This window comes from Anthonomus grandis, chromosome 10, assembly GCF_022605725.1.
Source record: "Anthonomus grandis grandis chromosome 10, icAntGran1.3, whole genome shotgun sequence".
NCBI lineage: Eukaryota > Metazoa > Arthropoda > Insecta > Coleoptera > Curculionidae > Anthonomus > Anthonomus grandis.
In genome coordinates this window covers 1,436,255-1,454,199 of record NC_065555.1, presented here as the reverse complement: position 1 = coordinate 1,454,199, position 17,945 = coordinate 1,436,255, and the positions used below count along the sequence as shown (strand labels likewise).

Sequence of the window (17,945 nt, the reverse complement as noted above, 5' to 3'; positions counted from 1 at the left end):
TATTTAGTTCATAGAAGTCTTAAGCGATTAATATTCACTATTGAGAATTCTTTTAAATTAAAAGAATAAATAAAAGAATCGCTGTTGTGATAAATATTGATTTTGAATTCTGAGCCAATACTTCAAAAGCATATTTTTTAACCAACATTACTAGAATATCCTGGGATTCATTACAAATAACCGCTAAGATAAATATTTATTAATTTTGACACTGAGAAAGAAATAAATTATTAAAAATCACTGCTGACTTCATATTTCATAACCCATACTTCCTTAAATCCCAATTGTGATTTATTGTGTGAATTTTCTTTAATAGTTGCATGTGAAAATCACTGCAGGTGTAATCCTTCATGCATAAAATGATGAAGAAGTGTCAATATTTTTTTATGCTAAAAATCATTGATGAGATAAATATTTTATTCGAAGCCATTACTCAAAAAATCATTTTATTGCAATCCTTATTACGCCATCTATAAAAAAAGTCAGAAAATATAAAATTCCTTATATCGATTTAACAGAACTCTCGTGTTTTAGTTGCTTAAATGCAATAATCAATAAGGCTTTAGGGCTATGAAAGCAACTAATAGAGGGCAGCATGTATTCTTTAAATTGACATATCACATCTGTGATTTATGATTGCTCCTTACTAGTTCTAGGCCTGGAAACCTTAAAAAATCTCTGCTGAGATTATTTTTTTTAGGATATACTTGGGAAGCCTAATTAAACGACTTTAAATAAATTAAACAATTTTCTTTATTTATATATTACATAAATTGACTAGAGAATAGTACTTAAAATAATATAAAGTCGTAATTCAGTAATTTTTTGGCAATTGTTTATGTACATACACATTGTTTCCAGATAACGTACTTAAATGTAGAAATTGTCCGAAAATATTGCTAATTTTTAGTTCAACTAGGTATATCATATACTGGACGACCCATGTACAAAACTATTTACACATTACGGATAGTAATTATTTACAAAATTGAAAATTAAACGATTCACAATTTTACCAGCTAAACTACAATAAAGTCTATACACACCCTAAACAATATACAGCATTATATACAACACTACCCTAAATACTGTTTTCTCTATATCCGTATACAAATCGTATAACTAAGATGATAAATTCAGGATTTTACAGACGGACAAACTTTTTTTTAATTATAATACACAATACAAAACAATCGTACAATCATATAAAAAATATGCCCTAAGGCGACGATAGTCATCAGACAAATCGGCGCAGTCGGTAGGATACGCATGTCACAATTATTAAAACAAATGATTGACGGTGGTGGGTTTAAGATGGTCGCCGAGCAAATAGGAGGCCGCGCTACCGGACCCCAATAGCGACGTGAACGGTGACGTCAGCGCGGCCGCGGCATGCGACTGAAGATGGCTCGGCGGCGAGGACAAAACTTTGTTCGCCTGGTGCACCAGCAGGGCGGTGTTGCACGATTGTGGGCTCATGGACGGCCACTTGTTGTTGTTGGAAATCGAGTCGTCTGACAGTTTACCTGGAAAATATTCAAAATGTTTGTTTAACGGTCTTTGGCTGGGATTATTGGGGACCTCCTTAGGTCTTACTGGGAGCCTGGAGGGTTTTAAGGGTCAAAGGTTATCTAGACCTGAATTTCTACGTGATTCCCATGAAACTTAATTCGTCAAAGCGCAATTTCAGATGGTGGCCATCTTGAGGGTGACTTGACAGTAGTGACACTCTTGATGTCAATGTTACTTTTGACATTGACTTTTTTCATTTTTAGTTTTGGAAAGGTGTGCGTGGTTCAAGAAAAATTTTCTAAAATCAATGGAATTTTATTTACCGTAGAGTTACGCATAGAGTTTGGAGTAGGGTAAGTTTTCTGGTGGAGACAACATAAGCTTGTAAAATAAAAGTCCTATGTTACTTGGTTTAATGACTTTTTATTAATAATCATTCTATTCTTGCATTCGGTTTGATTTGATTATACTCTTTGACAGCAATAAAATAAACTGGTATCATCGTACTCAATATCCTGGGAATGTTATTACTCCATTTATTATAATGGTTACTAAACTATTTTAAGGAGAATGTACTTATGGTAACCTAAACCTAACCTTGCTATATTTCCTTACTGGAATAAAATAGAATAATTGCTAATAAATATTACAGGCTGAATGAATGGAAAAAACATGAGCTTGTTTTATTCCTATAAACTCAAAAGTAGGACAAAACTACCTTGTAAATATCCCTTGTCTAATATATGTTATTAACTGTCATAAAAATAAACGTTTTCTATACACCTCATGTTGAAGAAAGCATGGATTGTTATTATATAGGGTGATTCAAAATTGAGTGCAAAGATTTCAAGGGCGTATTTACCAGCCAAAAATAGGAACTTTTTTTTCATATATTAACTTCGTTTTCTAGATACAGAGCGTAAAAGTTCTTTAATAAATTCGTGTTTTTATCAATTATTAAAAATCTTTTGAGCCGATTTGATTAAAATTTGCTAGGCCTATTTGTCGTCATAAAGGCCCTCCTTTGGTGGAAATCAAAAATAAATTTATTAATTCCAGTGGGGTTTCATCACTTGATACTTATAAGTAAAATTATGGTACGCCACCGCTTTTTTGACAATTTAATTTTTTTTTTAGATTAAGCGGTCGATAATGTAACTTTCTTGCCTCTTGAGTCTTACTCGTATCTAGGTTTGTTTGCAGGAAAAAAAAATCATCTGTGCCTGGCCCTATTAAAACAAATAATAAATTCGCACGGATTATTGAGATTCAAATTTTTTATTAAAAAACTTTGAAAGTAATTAAAACACTCATTAACTCTCAATTGCTAAACGCAAATCGTCGACCTTGTGGTTGTAGGTGATCAGTGAAAAACGAAGTCTTTGCCCTATCAATTCTTAAATGCAGTTCATGGCTTTATAATTAAATAAGGCACTTTTTCCAATTACAAGAACCCTTTTTAGAACACCTAAAATTACACGAGTCTTTGAGTAAACTAGATCATTGTTGTGCCTTGATGTTTGACGAAATATATTTAAGTTCTGGACTTTTTTAGGAAATTCCAGGGTTTAAAGGACTTAGGTTCTCTGAGTAAAAACTCCATTCAAGCAAGTAATTGTGCTCTTGTATTAATGATTTGAGCAGAATGTTCACGATTAGAGATAGAGACTTGCAGTCAATTAGGATGCAACTATGTGTGATCAAGGTCACACTTATATAGCCAGTATAAAAGAGAAAAGTTAACTATAGAGTACACTGACAACAAGCCAACTCTATATCACTTTGTTGTTAATTGGTAATAGGCAATATATTACTATAAAATATAACGTTGTAAAACCAACACTACATATTCCTATCTATATAGGAACTTATGTCTTTTACTACTATTCCACCTTTTCTTATTTCATGTACTAATTAGTACAACTGCAATGCCCTTCATAATACAAATAAATGCAATGTCCTTCATAGGACATTGCATTTATTTTTTTAATTATTGTTGATTTTGAGAGTATATATTTCTTTTATGCAGACCTTATGTCAGTTATATAAATAAATACTACATATTGTTTTTAGGATTTATATTTTGTTATTCTGTGCATTAGAATATGTTAATTTTTTTTTTGACAAATTTGCGTTTTTCATACTCTTTGTTTTATTCAGAACTTTAGACAAGTTTACTGTATTCAAACTTTTTTTTTGTATATTGTATTAGAATAAATATTGAAATCTCGTATTTTTTTATCCAGATGATTTAATAATATACTTTTGTTTACATAAAATAATACAGTGTTTTATTTTTATACCTGGAATTTAAGTAAACATTATGACTAAAGTTTTGCATATGACATATGTATGTGTCAATATTATCCGAGGGCATTTTTTGAAGTAGAAAAAGTGTAAAATTGTATAATGGCACAAAAGTTCTTAAATTCCTTTAAAGTACTTCAAATTGCATAGTTAGTCGGTATTCTGCTTGATTAAAATAGATTTGAATAAGAGAAATTTATTTTTTGCAACTTAAAAAATATAAAAAGAAAATGTGTTGGAAAGAACAATCTGAGTACCCGTAGTTTGTGATATTTAATACTTTTCTCAAGTTGGGCCCGTATTAAAATTCGAATTGCCCGCGCTCAGTCGAATTTAAATTTGGCGCCGGATTTGACCACGCTACAAATGTCAAAATTAGTTCGAATTGTTGCACCTTTAGTAGACGGCCAAAATTCCTTCCCGTTAACAACGCAACCCGCATTTCTTTATATTTGTGTTCCGTGTTTCTACGTCTCAAGGCGCAAGTTTATCCAAATTAATTTTGGATTTTTAGCAACGCTTAGGGCCTATACAAGCTATTCTTAGTTTAAGGATCAATATAATAAAGTCTATTAGGATTACGTGCTTGGACACCTGTAAAAGCTGAAGATTTTTCTCCTGAATTTGAGTGAGTACGAGTTTCTGAATGCAAATATTTGAATTCTCCTCGGAATAATAAAACTGATAATAAAGTAGCTTAAACCTAATAAAGCTCCTGATACAACAATACATCACATATAACTTATTACTCCCTACACTAAAAAGCCTTTAATACACCTTTTTAATTAAAGGAAAGTATTCCCAAGCTCTCAAATTAGGACTTATTAAGCCACTCTATAAATACGGAGATAAAGCACTTATCCAGTGTCCAATTATAGACCTATTGTCTTAGATACAACTAACTTTAATTTAATTAAGAAATTATTAATGCTTTCTCAGAAAAATACAAAAGAAATATGAATGTAAGTCAAAAATGTCAACAAAATACACTATTGAAGGTATACACTAATAAAATTCATTCTGGTTCAGACAAAAAAAAATAAATTATATGCCTAATTTGGACCAATACTGTTTTCTATTTATATACCGGACTATTGCAAGGTAAATCACACGTCATGGAAGTTAGCAACAGGATCAGAAACGTAAATCACATTTTTACAGTCGGCCAGATAAGTTTTGTACGCAATATATTTTTTCCATCTGATTAAAGGGATGTAGATTTAATTTTTTTGCAGCACAAAAATGTTTGTAAACTAATAAATAGTCAAAAAAAAAAATTACACATGTTGCACCTTCAAACTTGGTATATAAATAAGGGATAATAAAATACACGATATACCTCAGAGTAACAGAATTAGAAATTAAAAATTAAATTTTTACAGTCGGCCAGATAAGTTCTGCACGCAATAATTATGCTACGCCTTCAAACTTGGTGTATAAATAAAGAAATTAATAAATAAAAATGATAAAGTGTAACGAAATTATTAATAATCACTACGATTTTTTAAGTTATTTAGGGGTGGTTTACACCCCTTCGTCTATCTCTAAGATATATCGTGTATTTTATTATCTTTTATTTGTACAACGAGTTTGAAGGTGTAACAAATTTTTTAACAATTACTGTGATTTTTTTGATTATTTATTGTTTTATTATGCTGCAAAAAAAATTAAATCTACACCCCCATGTAATTATATTTTTTTTTAAAAGTGTTAAAATCAGATTTAATCCTTAAATATGGAAAAAAATATATTGCGTGCAGAACTTATCTGGTCGATTGTAAAAATTTGATTTTCGTTTCTGGTTCTGTTGCTAACTTCCATGACGTCAAATCACGTCATTTGCTAATGGTACCGTTATACTATATGACGAATATTCTTAAAGAGCGTAACAGAGGTTTGATGAAATGTGTCTATAATTTTTTTTAACTATAAATTTTGAAAAAACGAAATATCTGTCATTTATTTATTTGTTCTATAAAAACAGACCTTGCATATAAATCAATACCAAGTGACTATCGAAAAAGCAAAAAAAAATTAAATATCTAGGAGTGTATATTCATAAGTTACTAAAGTGGGATATACTAGTATGTATCGAGAGTAATTCGAAATTATTAAAAGCACAAACATTTGCTTTCTCGAAAAAATACAAAAGAAATGTGGATTTAAGTCAAAAATTTCAACAGAATACGCTATTGTATACCTTATCAATAAACTTCTTTCCAGTTAAGATAAAAACAAATAAATTATATGCATATTTTTGGTCCTAGCGCATGTTTTTGACCCTAGAAATTTTAAAATCATACCTCACTAAGTACACATAGATGAAGAAGCCTAATTTGGGCCAATACTGTTTTCTATTTATATACCGGACTATTGTTGCAAGGTAAATCACACGTCATGGAAGTTAGCAACAGGATCAGAAACGACAATCACATTTTTACAGTCGGCCAGATAAGTTTTGCACGCAATATATTTTTTCCATATTTAAGGATTAAATCTGATTAAAGGGGTGTAGATTTAATTTTTTTGCAGCACAAAAATGTTTGTAAACTAATAAATAGTCAAAAAAAAAATTACACAGTAACTGTTTAAAATGTTGTTGCACCTTCAAACTTGGTATATAAATAAGGGATAATAAAATACACGATATACCTCAGAGTAACAGAATTAGAAATTAAAAATTAAATTTTTACAGTCGGCCAGATAAGTTCTGCACGCAATAATTATGCTACGCCTTCAAACTTGGTGTATAAATAAAGAAATTAATAAATAAAAATGATAAAGTGTAACGAAATTATTAATAATCACTACGATTTTTTAAGTTATTTGGGGGTGGTTTACACCCCTTCGTCTGTCTCTAAGATATATCGTGTATTTTATTATCTTTTATTTGTACACCGAGTTTGAAGGTGTAACAAATTTTTTAACAATTACTGTCATTTTTTTGATTATTTATTATTTTATTATGCTGCAAAAAAAATTAAATCTACACCCCTTTTCTTTACAAGTAATTATATTTTTTTTTTTTAATGTTAAAATCAGATTTAATCCTTAAATATGGAAAAAAATATATTGCGTGCAGAACTTATCTGGTCGACTGTAAAAATTTGATTTTCGTTTCTGGTTCTGTTGCTAACTTCCATGACGTCAAATCACGTCATTTGCTAATGGTACCGTTATACTATATGACGAATATTCTTAAAGAGCGTAACAGAGGTTTGATGAAATGTGTCTATAATTTTTTTTAACTATAAATTTTGAAAAAACGAAATATCTGTCATTTATTTATTTGTTCTATAAAAACAGACCTTGCATATAAATCAATACCAAGTAAGTGACTATCGAAAAAGCAAAAAAAAATTAAATATCTAGGATTGCATATTGATAATTTACTAAAGTGGGATATACTAGTACGTATCGAGAGTAATTCGAAATTATTAAAAGCACAAATATTTGCTTTCTCGAAAAAATACAAAAGAAATTTCAACAGAATACGAGTTGTAGTATTGTATACCTTATCAATAAACTTCTTTCCAGTTAAGATAAAAACAAATAAATTATATGCATATTTCTGGTCCTAGCGCATGTTTTTGACCCTAGAAATTTTAAAATCATACCTCACTAAGTACACATAGATGAAGAAGCCTAATTTGGGCCAATACTGTTTTCTATTTATATTAACGGACTATTGCAAGGTAAATCACACGTCATGGAAGTTAGCAACAGGATCAGAAACGACAATCAAGTTTTTACAGTCGGCCAGATAAGTTCTGCACACAATATATTTTTTTTCGCATTTAACATCTAAATGCCAGATATTTCGTTTTTTCAAAATTTATAGTTAAAAAAAATTATAGACACATTTCATCAAAACTCTGTTACGCTCTTCAACAACTTTGGTCGTACAGTATGACGGTATCATTAGCAAATGAAGTGCTTTGACGTCATGGAAGTTAACAACAGAATCAGATTGGAAAATAAATATAATTAGGTACATAATTAAAGAAAAGAGGTGTAGATTTAATTTTTTTTGCAGCATAAAAGATAAGTGTCTGTAAATGAATAATTAATCAAAAAATCCCAGTAATTAAAGGTTATCAAAGAAGGATAATAAAATACACGATACATCTCAGAGATACACGTTTTTTTCAAGGGTTGAAGAGGTGTAGGCCACCGCCAAAAAAAAAAACATCGAAATAAGTAATAATTTTGTCACATCTTCAAATTTGGTGTATAAATAAAAATGATAAAGTGTAACAAAATTATTACGAATTACTATGACTAACAAAATTATTATTGTTGCGTGCAGAACTTATCTGGCCGACTGTAAAAATTTGATTTTCGTTTCTGATTTTGTTGAAGTCAAATCACGTCATTTACTAATGATACCGTTACACTGCATGACGAAAATTCTTGAAGAGCGTAACAGAGATTTGATCTAATGTGTCTATAATTTTTTTTAACTATAAATTAAAAAAAAAACGATATATCATTTATTTATTTGTTCTATAAAAAGAGACCTTGCATATAAAACAACACCAAGTGACTATCGACGAAGCACAAAACATTAAACATCTAGGAGCGTATTTTGTTAATTTACTAAAGTGGGACATACATATCGAAAATGGCATCAAAAAAATTCAGAGTAATTATATTTAAACAGATTAAAGAAATATTTGACCCTTACCAAACTAAAGTACCTACTATATTACTCATTAGTATATTCTCAAACTCGAAGTACATACGTCTCAAAAAAGCTGGAAATAATGCGAAAACTCTTTTTTTTTTCAATTTTACGACGATTTAATATGTAAGGAGAGTGATTTCTTGGATATTCATCAAAATTTCGTTGGGTTGTTTGGTACTATAAATGACTACACAATACACTGGATAAATTAACCCTATTTAAGGGACGTTAAACGAGATTGTACCACGGAATGTGTGTTTAAATTATGTAATTATAAATACTCATTTAACCCACGTGCAAATCTATAATTTCAGTGGGTTTTACTGTTTTAATTATTTCTACACATTTATAATTGGGAAACATTGAATATATATTCAAAAGAATAAATGTGGAAGATTCAGGAATCGCCTCTGTTTCACCTAAATTTATCATAATAAAAATAGATCGTAAAAATATTTAAAAAAAAACAACAGATGTTCAAGATCGTAAATTATTCCGGAAAGTCCGTACATCATAAAGTTTTATTTTTTTCACGTGAAAATCGAAGGCGACAATATTATTTTCATATTCCATAGATATAAATTCGGGCCGGGAGGGCATCTGGGGAACTTCGTAGGGCATGATGGATGCGTCCAGTTTAACACTGTGGGATATTATCGGAAACTGTTGGAAGTGCGCCTGGATATCGAGGAAACGATCGGCCCGGAAAACGAGTTATGCGTTCGTAATTGTCGCGTTTATAAAACATATGCCAAATAAATGTAAAGTGTTTAGAAAACAGGAATTCGTTTGCCGGCCGTGATGGTGTGAATTATGGCTTCATTTTTTTCCGAGCTAAATAGAAAAAAAACTGAACTAAGCAGTTTTTTCCAATGTTACTGACGCTGGATCTATAATTTTCAATTTTAAACAAAAAAAAATTATTTAAAATTATTGTTAATCTGGTGCTGCTTTTTATTCTTTTTTTGTCACAGCATATGCATCGAGGCAATCTTTCTCTATATAATTTTTCGTTAGCTTAAACTCTGTGTTAGGAATTTCCTTAGGTCATAAAATATAATACCAGAAAGTTAAACTAATATTTCTTGAATCGGCGTCAATAGTACCAGTTAAATGTTTGACTAAAGCATGCTTATAAGTATTGAAGAACTACGTTGAAACAAACCATTGAAGAGAAAGAAATAACCGGATGAGACCATCCATTAATTTCAACGTTCAAAGTCCTATTTTCAGATGTGGTGAGATAGCAACTCTTTGACTTAAATTTGTTTTTTTTTATGGCATTTTCTGTTCAAATTCTATTATTTTAGCCATTGAAGCTAATGATAAGCTATTTTTATTACCGTCTTCGTCTTCTTGAATTTCGGCAGTGTTGCATCTCAGTTTCTTTGAAACATAAAATAACTCCTTAGCAGACCCCTCACCACTCCACTTTCCTGATTATATCACAGATCACATTCAGATATAACAAATATGGCACGTCGCAAATTCAGCAGCTTTATTGGGTTGTTATAGTTTTTTCGTTTTCAGCTATTAAAAGTAATAATCTTCCAATTCTTCGAAGGCCTAAATAAGGAAGCATCTGCCGGCTATACTATGTGTAGGGTATAATGCAAATAACAAAATTATTATTCTTACAAAATGTTGAAAGATTATAAATAAGCAAATGGAGAGAAAGTGTCGCAGGTTTAGGACTTTAAATAAAACTAATTTTATCTCAGAAGAAGTTATTTTAAATTTAAAAAAAATGTTCTCGTTTCTTTTATGGCAATGAATGAATATGGGTCTGCCTAGGCAACACGTATAAATTTCTATTCCTTCCCTGCATTTAAAGTAGCTTTTGTTAATTTTTCCATGTTAAAGTAAACTTTTCAGGCAATTAAACTAATTTGTTTTCAGTCAGTAATGTAGTAAAAATCCTTATTTTAGGCAGATGATGAACCTTTTTGGTTTTTTTCGCAGGCAATTGAAGTAATTTTGCATTTCGTCCAGGCATTTGAGGTCATTTTACATTTTTCTGAATTCTAAATTTCCCCTACAAATTTTTTTTTCAGACCGAATTTGCGATTGCCTACGTACTACATTTTTTGTTTCTTTTGTACATTTAAAGTATTTTTTTTAAATCATCAAAGATTTTTCTTAGTTTTATTTTTTTTTCAGGCAATTAAAGCCATTTTTATTTTTTTTGGCGGATATTTAAAGCAGTACGGTTTATTGTGTCCAGGGAGTTAAAGTTTTTTTTGTTTCTTCCAGGCAGTTGCATTTTTAACATTTTTTTGTTGCCTCCAAGTTACTTTAAGTTATTCCAGGCACTAAACCTTTTTTTTATTTTTTGGGTTGGATTGGGATGCGTTGGGATAGGCTATGTTAAATTGGGATATCCAGCACCTATATATTTTTTATACCTAGTATTGTATTATCGTCCGAATAGAATTTCAAAGTGTTGAAACTACGAATCTCTGCATAGGATATGAATTTTTCAGCGCTGTGTATTGGCCTGAGTACAAATAATGAAACCCGTTTGCTATTATAATCTGATGACACCGCTATCATTTTGGCAGATAGATTTAAATGTTTTCCGTCTTTTCTGTTATATACGATACACTTTTTAGTGTGTTATTTCTTATTATTTACGTTGGTCTTTAGCATAACAATTATATTTTATATAGAAAATCTACACAATTTGGCAACTGCGAATTTTTTTTTCGTTTTTTGGCTTTGTGCAAGGCACATTTAGTTCCAATATAGGTTACTCATTCATAATAGAACAGGTTGCTTACATGGTATTTAAAAAATTATACTATTGGGTAGTATGACATTGTATTCTCATTGTATCTAATAAAAAGAGTATAAAAAAAAGGAATAGTGCAAGAAAGATTAATACAAGCGATCTTAGACAGGGTCACACGCTTCCATCCTGTCAACAGTTTGACAATGTAATTATCAATAGCAACGAATTTCCATTATTAAATAGACTAGGCTAGGGCCCATATTTTGGCATATTTAAAAATATTAAATATAATTTTTTTGCGCCCTATGTGAATGATTCGCAAATTTTGTTCTCGTAATTTATTCTCTTTAAGGGACTCTTGCTACTTAAAATCAGGTCTTAATTTCAACACAGCATTAGGAATATACCAAGTGACCAACAAGAGTGATGGTATAGGTTTTTTCTAGATGGATTCTATGCAAGTGTACCTAATTTTTTTTAGTTTATTAAGTATAACTTGAGAACTTTTTGGTTTACTTTTTAAAGGTCTTTCTGCTCACATAACCTTAATTAAGGAATAATTTGATATATGAGCGATTTTTGTCCAGTCCAGTTTTACCCGCCAAGACCCACTGCTCCGCAGTTTTTAAATTTCTGGAACAAATAAAATGCCTTCACTTTTTTTTTATTATTTTTCCAATTTTTTTAAAATTTTCCAGACATTTTGACTTTCGAATAAATTATGAAATTTTTCCAGGCAGTTAAACTAATTGGTTTTTGCCTGGAAAAAGTATGTAAATCCACATGAAAATTTTAAAAATCACTCAAATGTCCCAACAATTAAAATTGTCTGGAATAATTAAAAAAATTTTTCAATGATTTTAGGCTTAAATTGTTCCGAAATTAATCCGTGTAAGTGCCTGGAAAAATCTAGAGGTATTTTAAATGTATATAAAGAAAAATATTATGTGGGAATTTAGAGAAACTTGCTTGGGTTATATAAAATCAGGATTAAGAATCTATTTACTGCTGTAGTTTTATTTTTTTTAATGTCGCATCTTAGGGTAAAAATGTGAAATATTTAGAATTTTTTTATTTATTCCAGGCACTTAAAAAGTGTTTTTGTTTTAAATTGTCCAGGCAGTTTGAATGGAATTGAAGGTAGTTAAAGACAAAGAGTTACATGCAATTTTTTAAAATATATTCCAAGTTACTGTTATGGGAATTTAAAATATTTTTTTCATTGAATTTATTAGATTTATCCCAGGCACTTGGATGAAAGTTTTTTTTTAATTTTTCCAGACAATTGGATAAATTCTTTCAAAAGATGACAGTTACAGGCCATTCTTTTAAATACATTCCATGCGTTATGGGAATTTAAAATATTTTTTACATTGAATTAATTATTTTATTTTTTCCAGGGAATTGAGTTCGTTTTAAATTGATTGTAGGTAGTTGACAATTTTTTTCCAGGCAGTTGAAGTCGTTTAACCACCTGGAATAAATCAGAAATATTTCAGTCATCAAGAAATTATTTAATTACCAAAAAAACTACTTTAAATATTTACCACAAAAATGTTCAATTGTAATTTTTTTATTTATTGATTTTTCTATCCAGTTTGATGAAAAAAACCTAAAAAAGGCATATAAAATTTTTCAAAGTCATTTTTCTAAAAAAGACTAATGGAATTTTCATTTTTTAGTTAAAGAGGGTACTAATAAATTTAAAAATACTAAAATTCCTTTATATTTTGAGAAAACGGGTTCAGTCATTAAGAAATTATTTAATTACCAAAAAAATGACTTCAAATATTTACCACAAAAATGAAAAAGCACTTAAAAAGTGTTTTTGTTTTAAATTGTCCAGGCAGTTTGAATGGAATTGAAGGCAGTTAAAGACAAAAAGTTACATGCAATTTTTTAAAATATATTTCAAGTTCTTGTTATGGAAATTTAAAGTATTTTTTACATTGAATTAATTATTTTATTTTTTCCAGGGAATTGAGTTCGTTTTAAATTGATTGTAGGTAGTTGACGATTTTTTTCCAGGCAGTTGAAGTCGTTTAACCACCTGGAATAAATCAGAAATATTTCAGTCATCAAGAAATTATTTAATTACCAAAAAAATTACTTTAAATATTTACCACAAAAATGTTCAATTGTAATTTTTTTATTTATTGATTTTTCTATCCAGTTTGATGAAAAAAACCTAAAAAAGGCATATAAAATTTTTCAAAGTCATTTTTCCAAAAAAGACTTTAATGGAATATTAAAAATACTAAAATTCCTTTATATTTTGAGAAAACGGGCTCTTTTGGATTAGAGATTCGTCAATATTTTCTCCCACTGTATAATCACATATTATGTGCCCATCTACATATACACAATAAGCAGTCTTGAAAAAGACGTAAATAAACGTCGGCACCTTTCCAAAAAAGGAAATTTTTGATTTCTTGGTCCTAAACCTACGAACTCCATTTACGCATTTCAAGCAAGTTCCTTGATAGTCCCTGTAATAATAGACCATTCCGGTAATTTTTCTTAACCCTGTATGTATCTTACGGTTGTGTGAAATAAATGAAATGAAATAAAGTTTTATGTATTTAGAAAACAATAATTGGCTTTTTTTCCTGTGATACTGTAGATTTTGTGTTTTTTACCTTTTATAAAAGTGTGTGTGTAATAATTGGCTTCCCAGCCCTAGTGTGAATTATAGCTTCACTTTTCTGAGTTTCACAAGAGGTTTGCAAAACTATATAAAGCTTCATATTTTTTAACGACAACTGGACAGAAAAGCAGACAGATTAAGCAGAACAGAACGATTATATACCATCCAGGAATTTATTGAAACTATTTCCAAAGCATCCAAAAATCAGGAAAAATTCTTAGGTATCTAGAGATTTAGTGAACAATTATAAAAGTTGGTGGCCACAGTTTTACAAAAGAATCTGCCTGAGTATTGAATCTTACGGAAAAAGTGTGCCACGGTCTCAAAAAAAAACCTTTTCCGTTGCCTCGTTTCGTCATTTGACCATTTCTACCACAACTGAAGTAGTTTGCCGTGAGTTTATAAACTAGTTAGTATAGACATATTAAACACAGTAAAGTTCACTCCTGATGATTTTTTTAATTTTTGGAAGAGGATTACTGCTTGGCCGACAACTGAGAGTGAATACGATATAGAGTGAGCGTTCCTAAGTGGTAACGCTAACTTCCTTATGATAAATTATGATTTGAATAAAATAAATGTCAAAAACACTTTGACCGATTTTATTTTACTACAGAGAGGAGCAGTCGAATTTGCTAATAACGCAAAGTTGAAAATTACAAACTAAAAATAAGTGGCCTAAAGTTTTTTCGCTTCCTGAATATTTTTAGAAATGTGACAATTCATATGGAAATGTACGTTCATAGTGTAGTTAGAAGTACCTTAGTTATATTAGCAGAAAATTGGAAGATTTTTGAAAACAATTTTGCAATTACTGGTTGTACCGATGGCTATTGATACAGCTGCTCTTATGAAAAAAAAATTAATTTATCAATTTTTTCGATTGTTTCTGCTACTGGATCGCTTCCATACAACCGATAAACAAGAGCCTAATTTCCAAAATATTCTTACTAGACTTATACCGGCTCTAGAGAATCATCACATCAGGATAGAACAGAATCGAGTGGATGCTCCCGCTCGCATTCCACACCCGCCTCTGTCTGACGTTTAATCTAGAAAATTGCCCGACGCCTCTCATTTGTTTCCATTACTGTCAACCGTTTCCCCCTGCCATGGAACGTCATGGAGGCCCGCCGCCGACCGTCGGCTGCTCCAGCTGGCATGTTGTCATGGAAAAGGTTGCTCGCAGTCCCGTTTTATTGGCCGGTTTATTATTCCGGTAATGCATTGCCGAGATAATCACCACCATTATATGGGGTTTTTATATATTAATCATTTGCATAATTATTGCCTAAGAAAATTTCAGAAAAGATCCTTCAGGCCTGTTGTATACATACTAACTACTCCATGAAATCTAGAAGAATTCTATCAGAATCCGAAGCGTTTATTAGGAGCACAATATGCAATTTTATAACGTGGTTAATGTACATTCCAGGTTTGTTGTAACAATTTTTTTTATCAAATGCAAATTGTTTTGATCTGTTTGAAAAACATGTTGATGTCAGCTATTCCAGGCAATTGATGTCACCCTCCTTTCCTTACTACAGGAATTAGAAGCCATTACATAATTCTTTTCCAGAAGACAGTTACTTCTGGAAGTTCGATATGCAATATTCTTAGGGGCCCTAAACCAGTTTTGTAATGAAAATCAACTATATTTAAACTTTGACAAATGTCATTCTCGCGTAAACCTCTAATTACTGAATTTAATTATAAACTTAGTGGTATATAGTACCTTGGAAAGGGCCTCACATATAAGGCACTTGAGTGTTCTATTTGATTCCAAAATGTCCCTTAAATTGCTTTTGATAAACTAATTAACGATGACAATTAAATGCTGGGATTTATTAAGAGACTTGATTGAGACCATGATTACTCTCTATTATTCATATGTGTTTAGTGGACTTCAGTTTGCCTCAATCATTTGGATACAGTGCGGCTCTTAATTGTCTCTCCTCCCTTTTATTTTTTGAATGCGTTTATATAAAAAAATTGGCATACATCATTAGTAATTAAAAGAAGTCGTCCATTTTTTCAAAGAGACCTAGATTCAATAATCTAAAGGGAACTACCCAAAGTCTCGGTCTCAAAAGCATTTAATAATTCTAACAGTATGTTACACGTGTTTCGCTCATATTAAGAGCATCATCAGACCTAAAACTAATATGCTTTTCTAAAATTTCTTAATTTACTCTAGTAAGACTGAATTTGCGTTGAAATCAGTTAATTCAGAAAAATTCTTAAAATGACATTTTTTTAGTTAAAGATTTAATTAACTGTTAAATTGTTTAATCTCTTTTACGTAATTATTTTACACCTTATATGTCCCTTGTTAAGCTGGTTGCCTATAAACCTTTAATAAACGAAGGTAGGCAACCCTCTAAACAGATCTTCTAATAATTCAAAGGAAGGTTGCTTGCCCAGGGAGTTGGTAGGGACTAGTACCGCGCAGACTTGAATTAAATTGATCCAACAGATTTACCGATATTCATTCTACATTCCGTAATGTGCTTGACTAGGTCTTTTGATGTAGCACTTGTGAGATACGGAATCAGTACCTCGGAGCATAATCTGGAGTGGCTCTAAAAATTGCTACTTTTGATCTAAAACAATTTGATTTTCGTCTTCGATTAGTTCGTTGCAAAATGATGTTGTACAGGTGGAATATAACGTGAAAGATCATACATATATTTCTTTTTGGAAGCACTTATGTGTAACGTCCCCTTACTAAAAAAATTAAAATTATAATGGAAATCGTAATGTACATACATGAGACGAGAAGAATTTTTAATGTTCACTTTCCTGACCGTCCAATATGTCCAAGATATATTCGTGAGTAGTGTTGCCAGTAGGAAGAATCCAGGGCGTCGCAGTTATCCAGAAAAAAAACAGGTGGATATTACAGCAGCTATAGTAAGAGATCCACAACAGTCACAGTTAGTGACACGTGTGATTCTTCTGCTAAGGTGAAAAGGGTACTTAAAAAACATAAATTTCATCCCTATAAAATTCGTCAATTGACTGAAGATGATCCTGATCGACGTATGGAATTCTATGAAGTAATGACGGAGAGAATAGGACGCCACTCTGCCTGTGTGAAGAATATTTGTTTCAGTGATGAATTGAATGGTAATGTTCATAAAGAAAATGTCCGTTATTGGTAAGACGTAAATACGTCGTGATACACACACACACAATATCCAGAAAAAATAAATGTATGTGCTAGCATATTAGGGAATCACTTTGTTGGACCTCTCTTTTCAAACTAAAGCTTGACAAGGGACCTTTATTTAAACATGTTGGAAAATGCAGTAGAATCACTGACAATCTTTATGAATTTGAGTGGGAAACAATAGTTCAACAAGACGGGGCACTGCCTCACTTTAGCAGAAATGTTTGAAGAGAATATTATTTGACTAATACTTACCCTAATAGGTGGATTGGTCGTCGAGGGCCTACCGAGTGGCCAGCCAGATAGCCCGATCTTACACCTCTAGACTTTTACGTCTACGTCACCCACCCAGATCTACGTCAAGGAATAATTGATGCATGTCGCAATATTGATGTTGCCACTTGAAAATGTTCATGAAGAGCTCTCCAGTAGGTTATTTTACTGTTTTGCAGTTAATGATACACATTTTTAACATATTGTAGTGACATCGTTATATTTCTGTGTTACCTAAAGTTTAATTATTTAAAATGGAAATAAAGATGCGAAAAATAAAATTTTAAAAGGCTGTCATTTTACTATGGGTAGAACTAATTCTAGAATCTGGATATTCCAAGATTCTGTGCCAAATTTCAAATTTTTATATAAACGCATTCAAAAGGTAAAAGGAGGGGACAATAAGGAACCGTACTGTACAAGAAAAATATCGATAGACTTGAAAAGATATAGAGCCAAGACTAATTTATTACAGGACTTTTTTATTGAGAATGATAATTACTCTGATACTCACTATTTCAGATATTTTGACTTCGTACAAGACTGTAAATAATCTCTCTAACTTTCCAGGTCTACTCAGTAAAGTTTGCTTTAGTGCAATGAGTCGCCAACTCAG

The 17,945-nt window shown here is 30.9% G+C and overlaps 1 protein-coding gene across 1 annotated transcript in view; it reads right to left on the bottom strand.

Annotated features, from left to right (window-relative positions):
• Positions 1-735: 735 nt before the first annotated feature.
• The window catches only part of LOC126741253 (paired mesoderm homeobox protein 2B-like), a 125,727-nt gene continuing 108,517 nt past the window's right edge, over positions 736-17,945 (bottom strand). Inside the window, exon 4 of the mRNA XM_050447633.1 lies at positions 736-1,526. Coding sequence (XP_050303590.1) covers positions 1,282-1,526 — 245 coding nt within the window. The 3' untranslated portion in view covers positions 736-1,281. The remainder of the gene's footprint in view (positions 1,527-17,945) is intronic.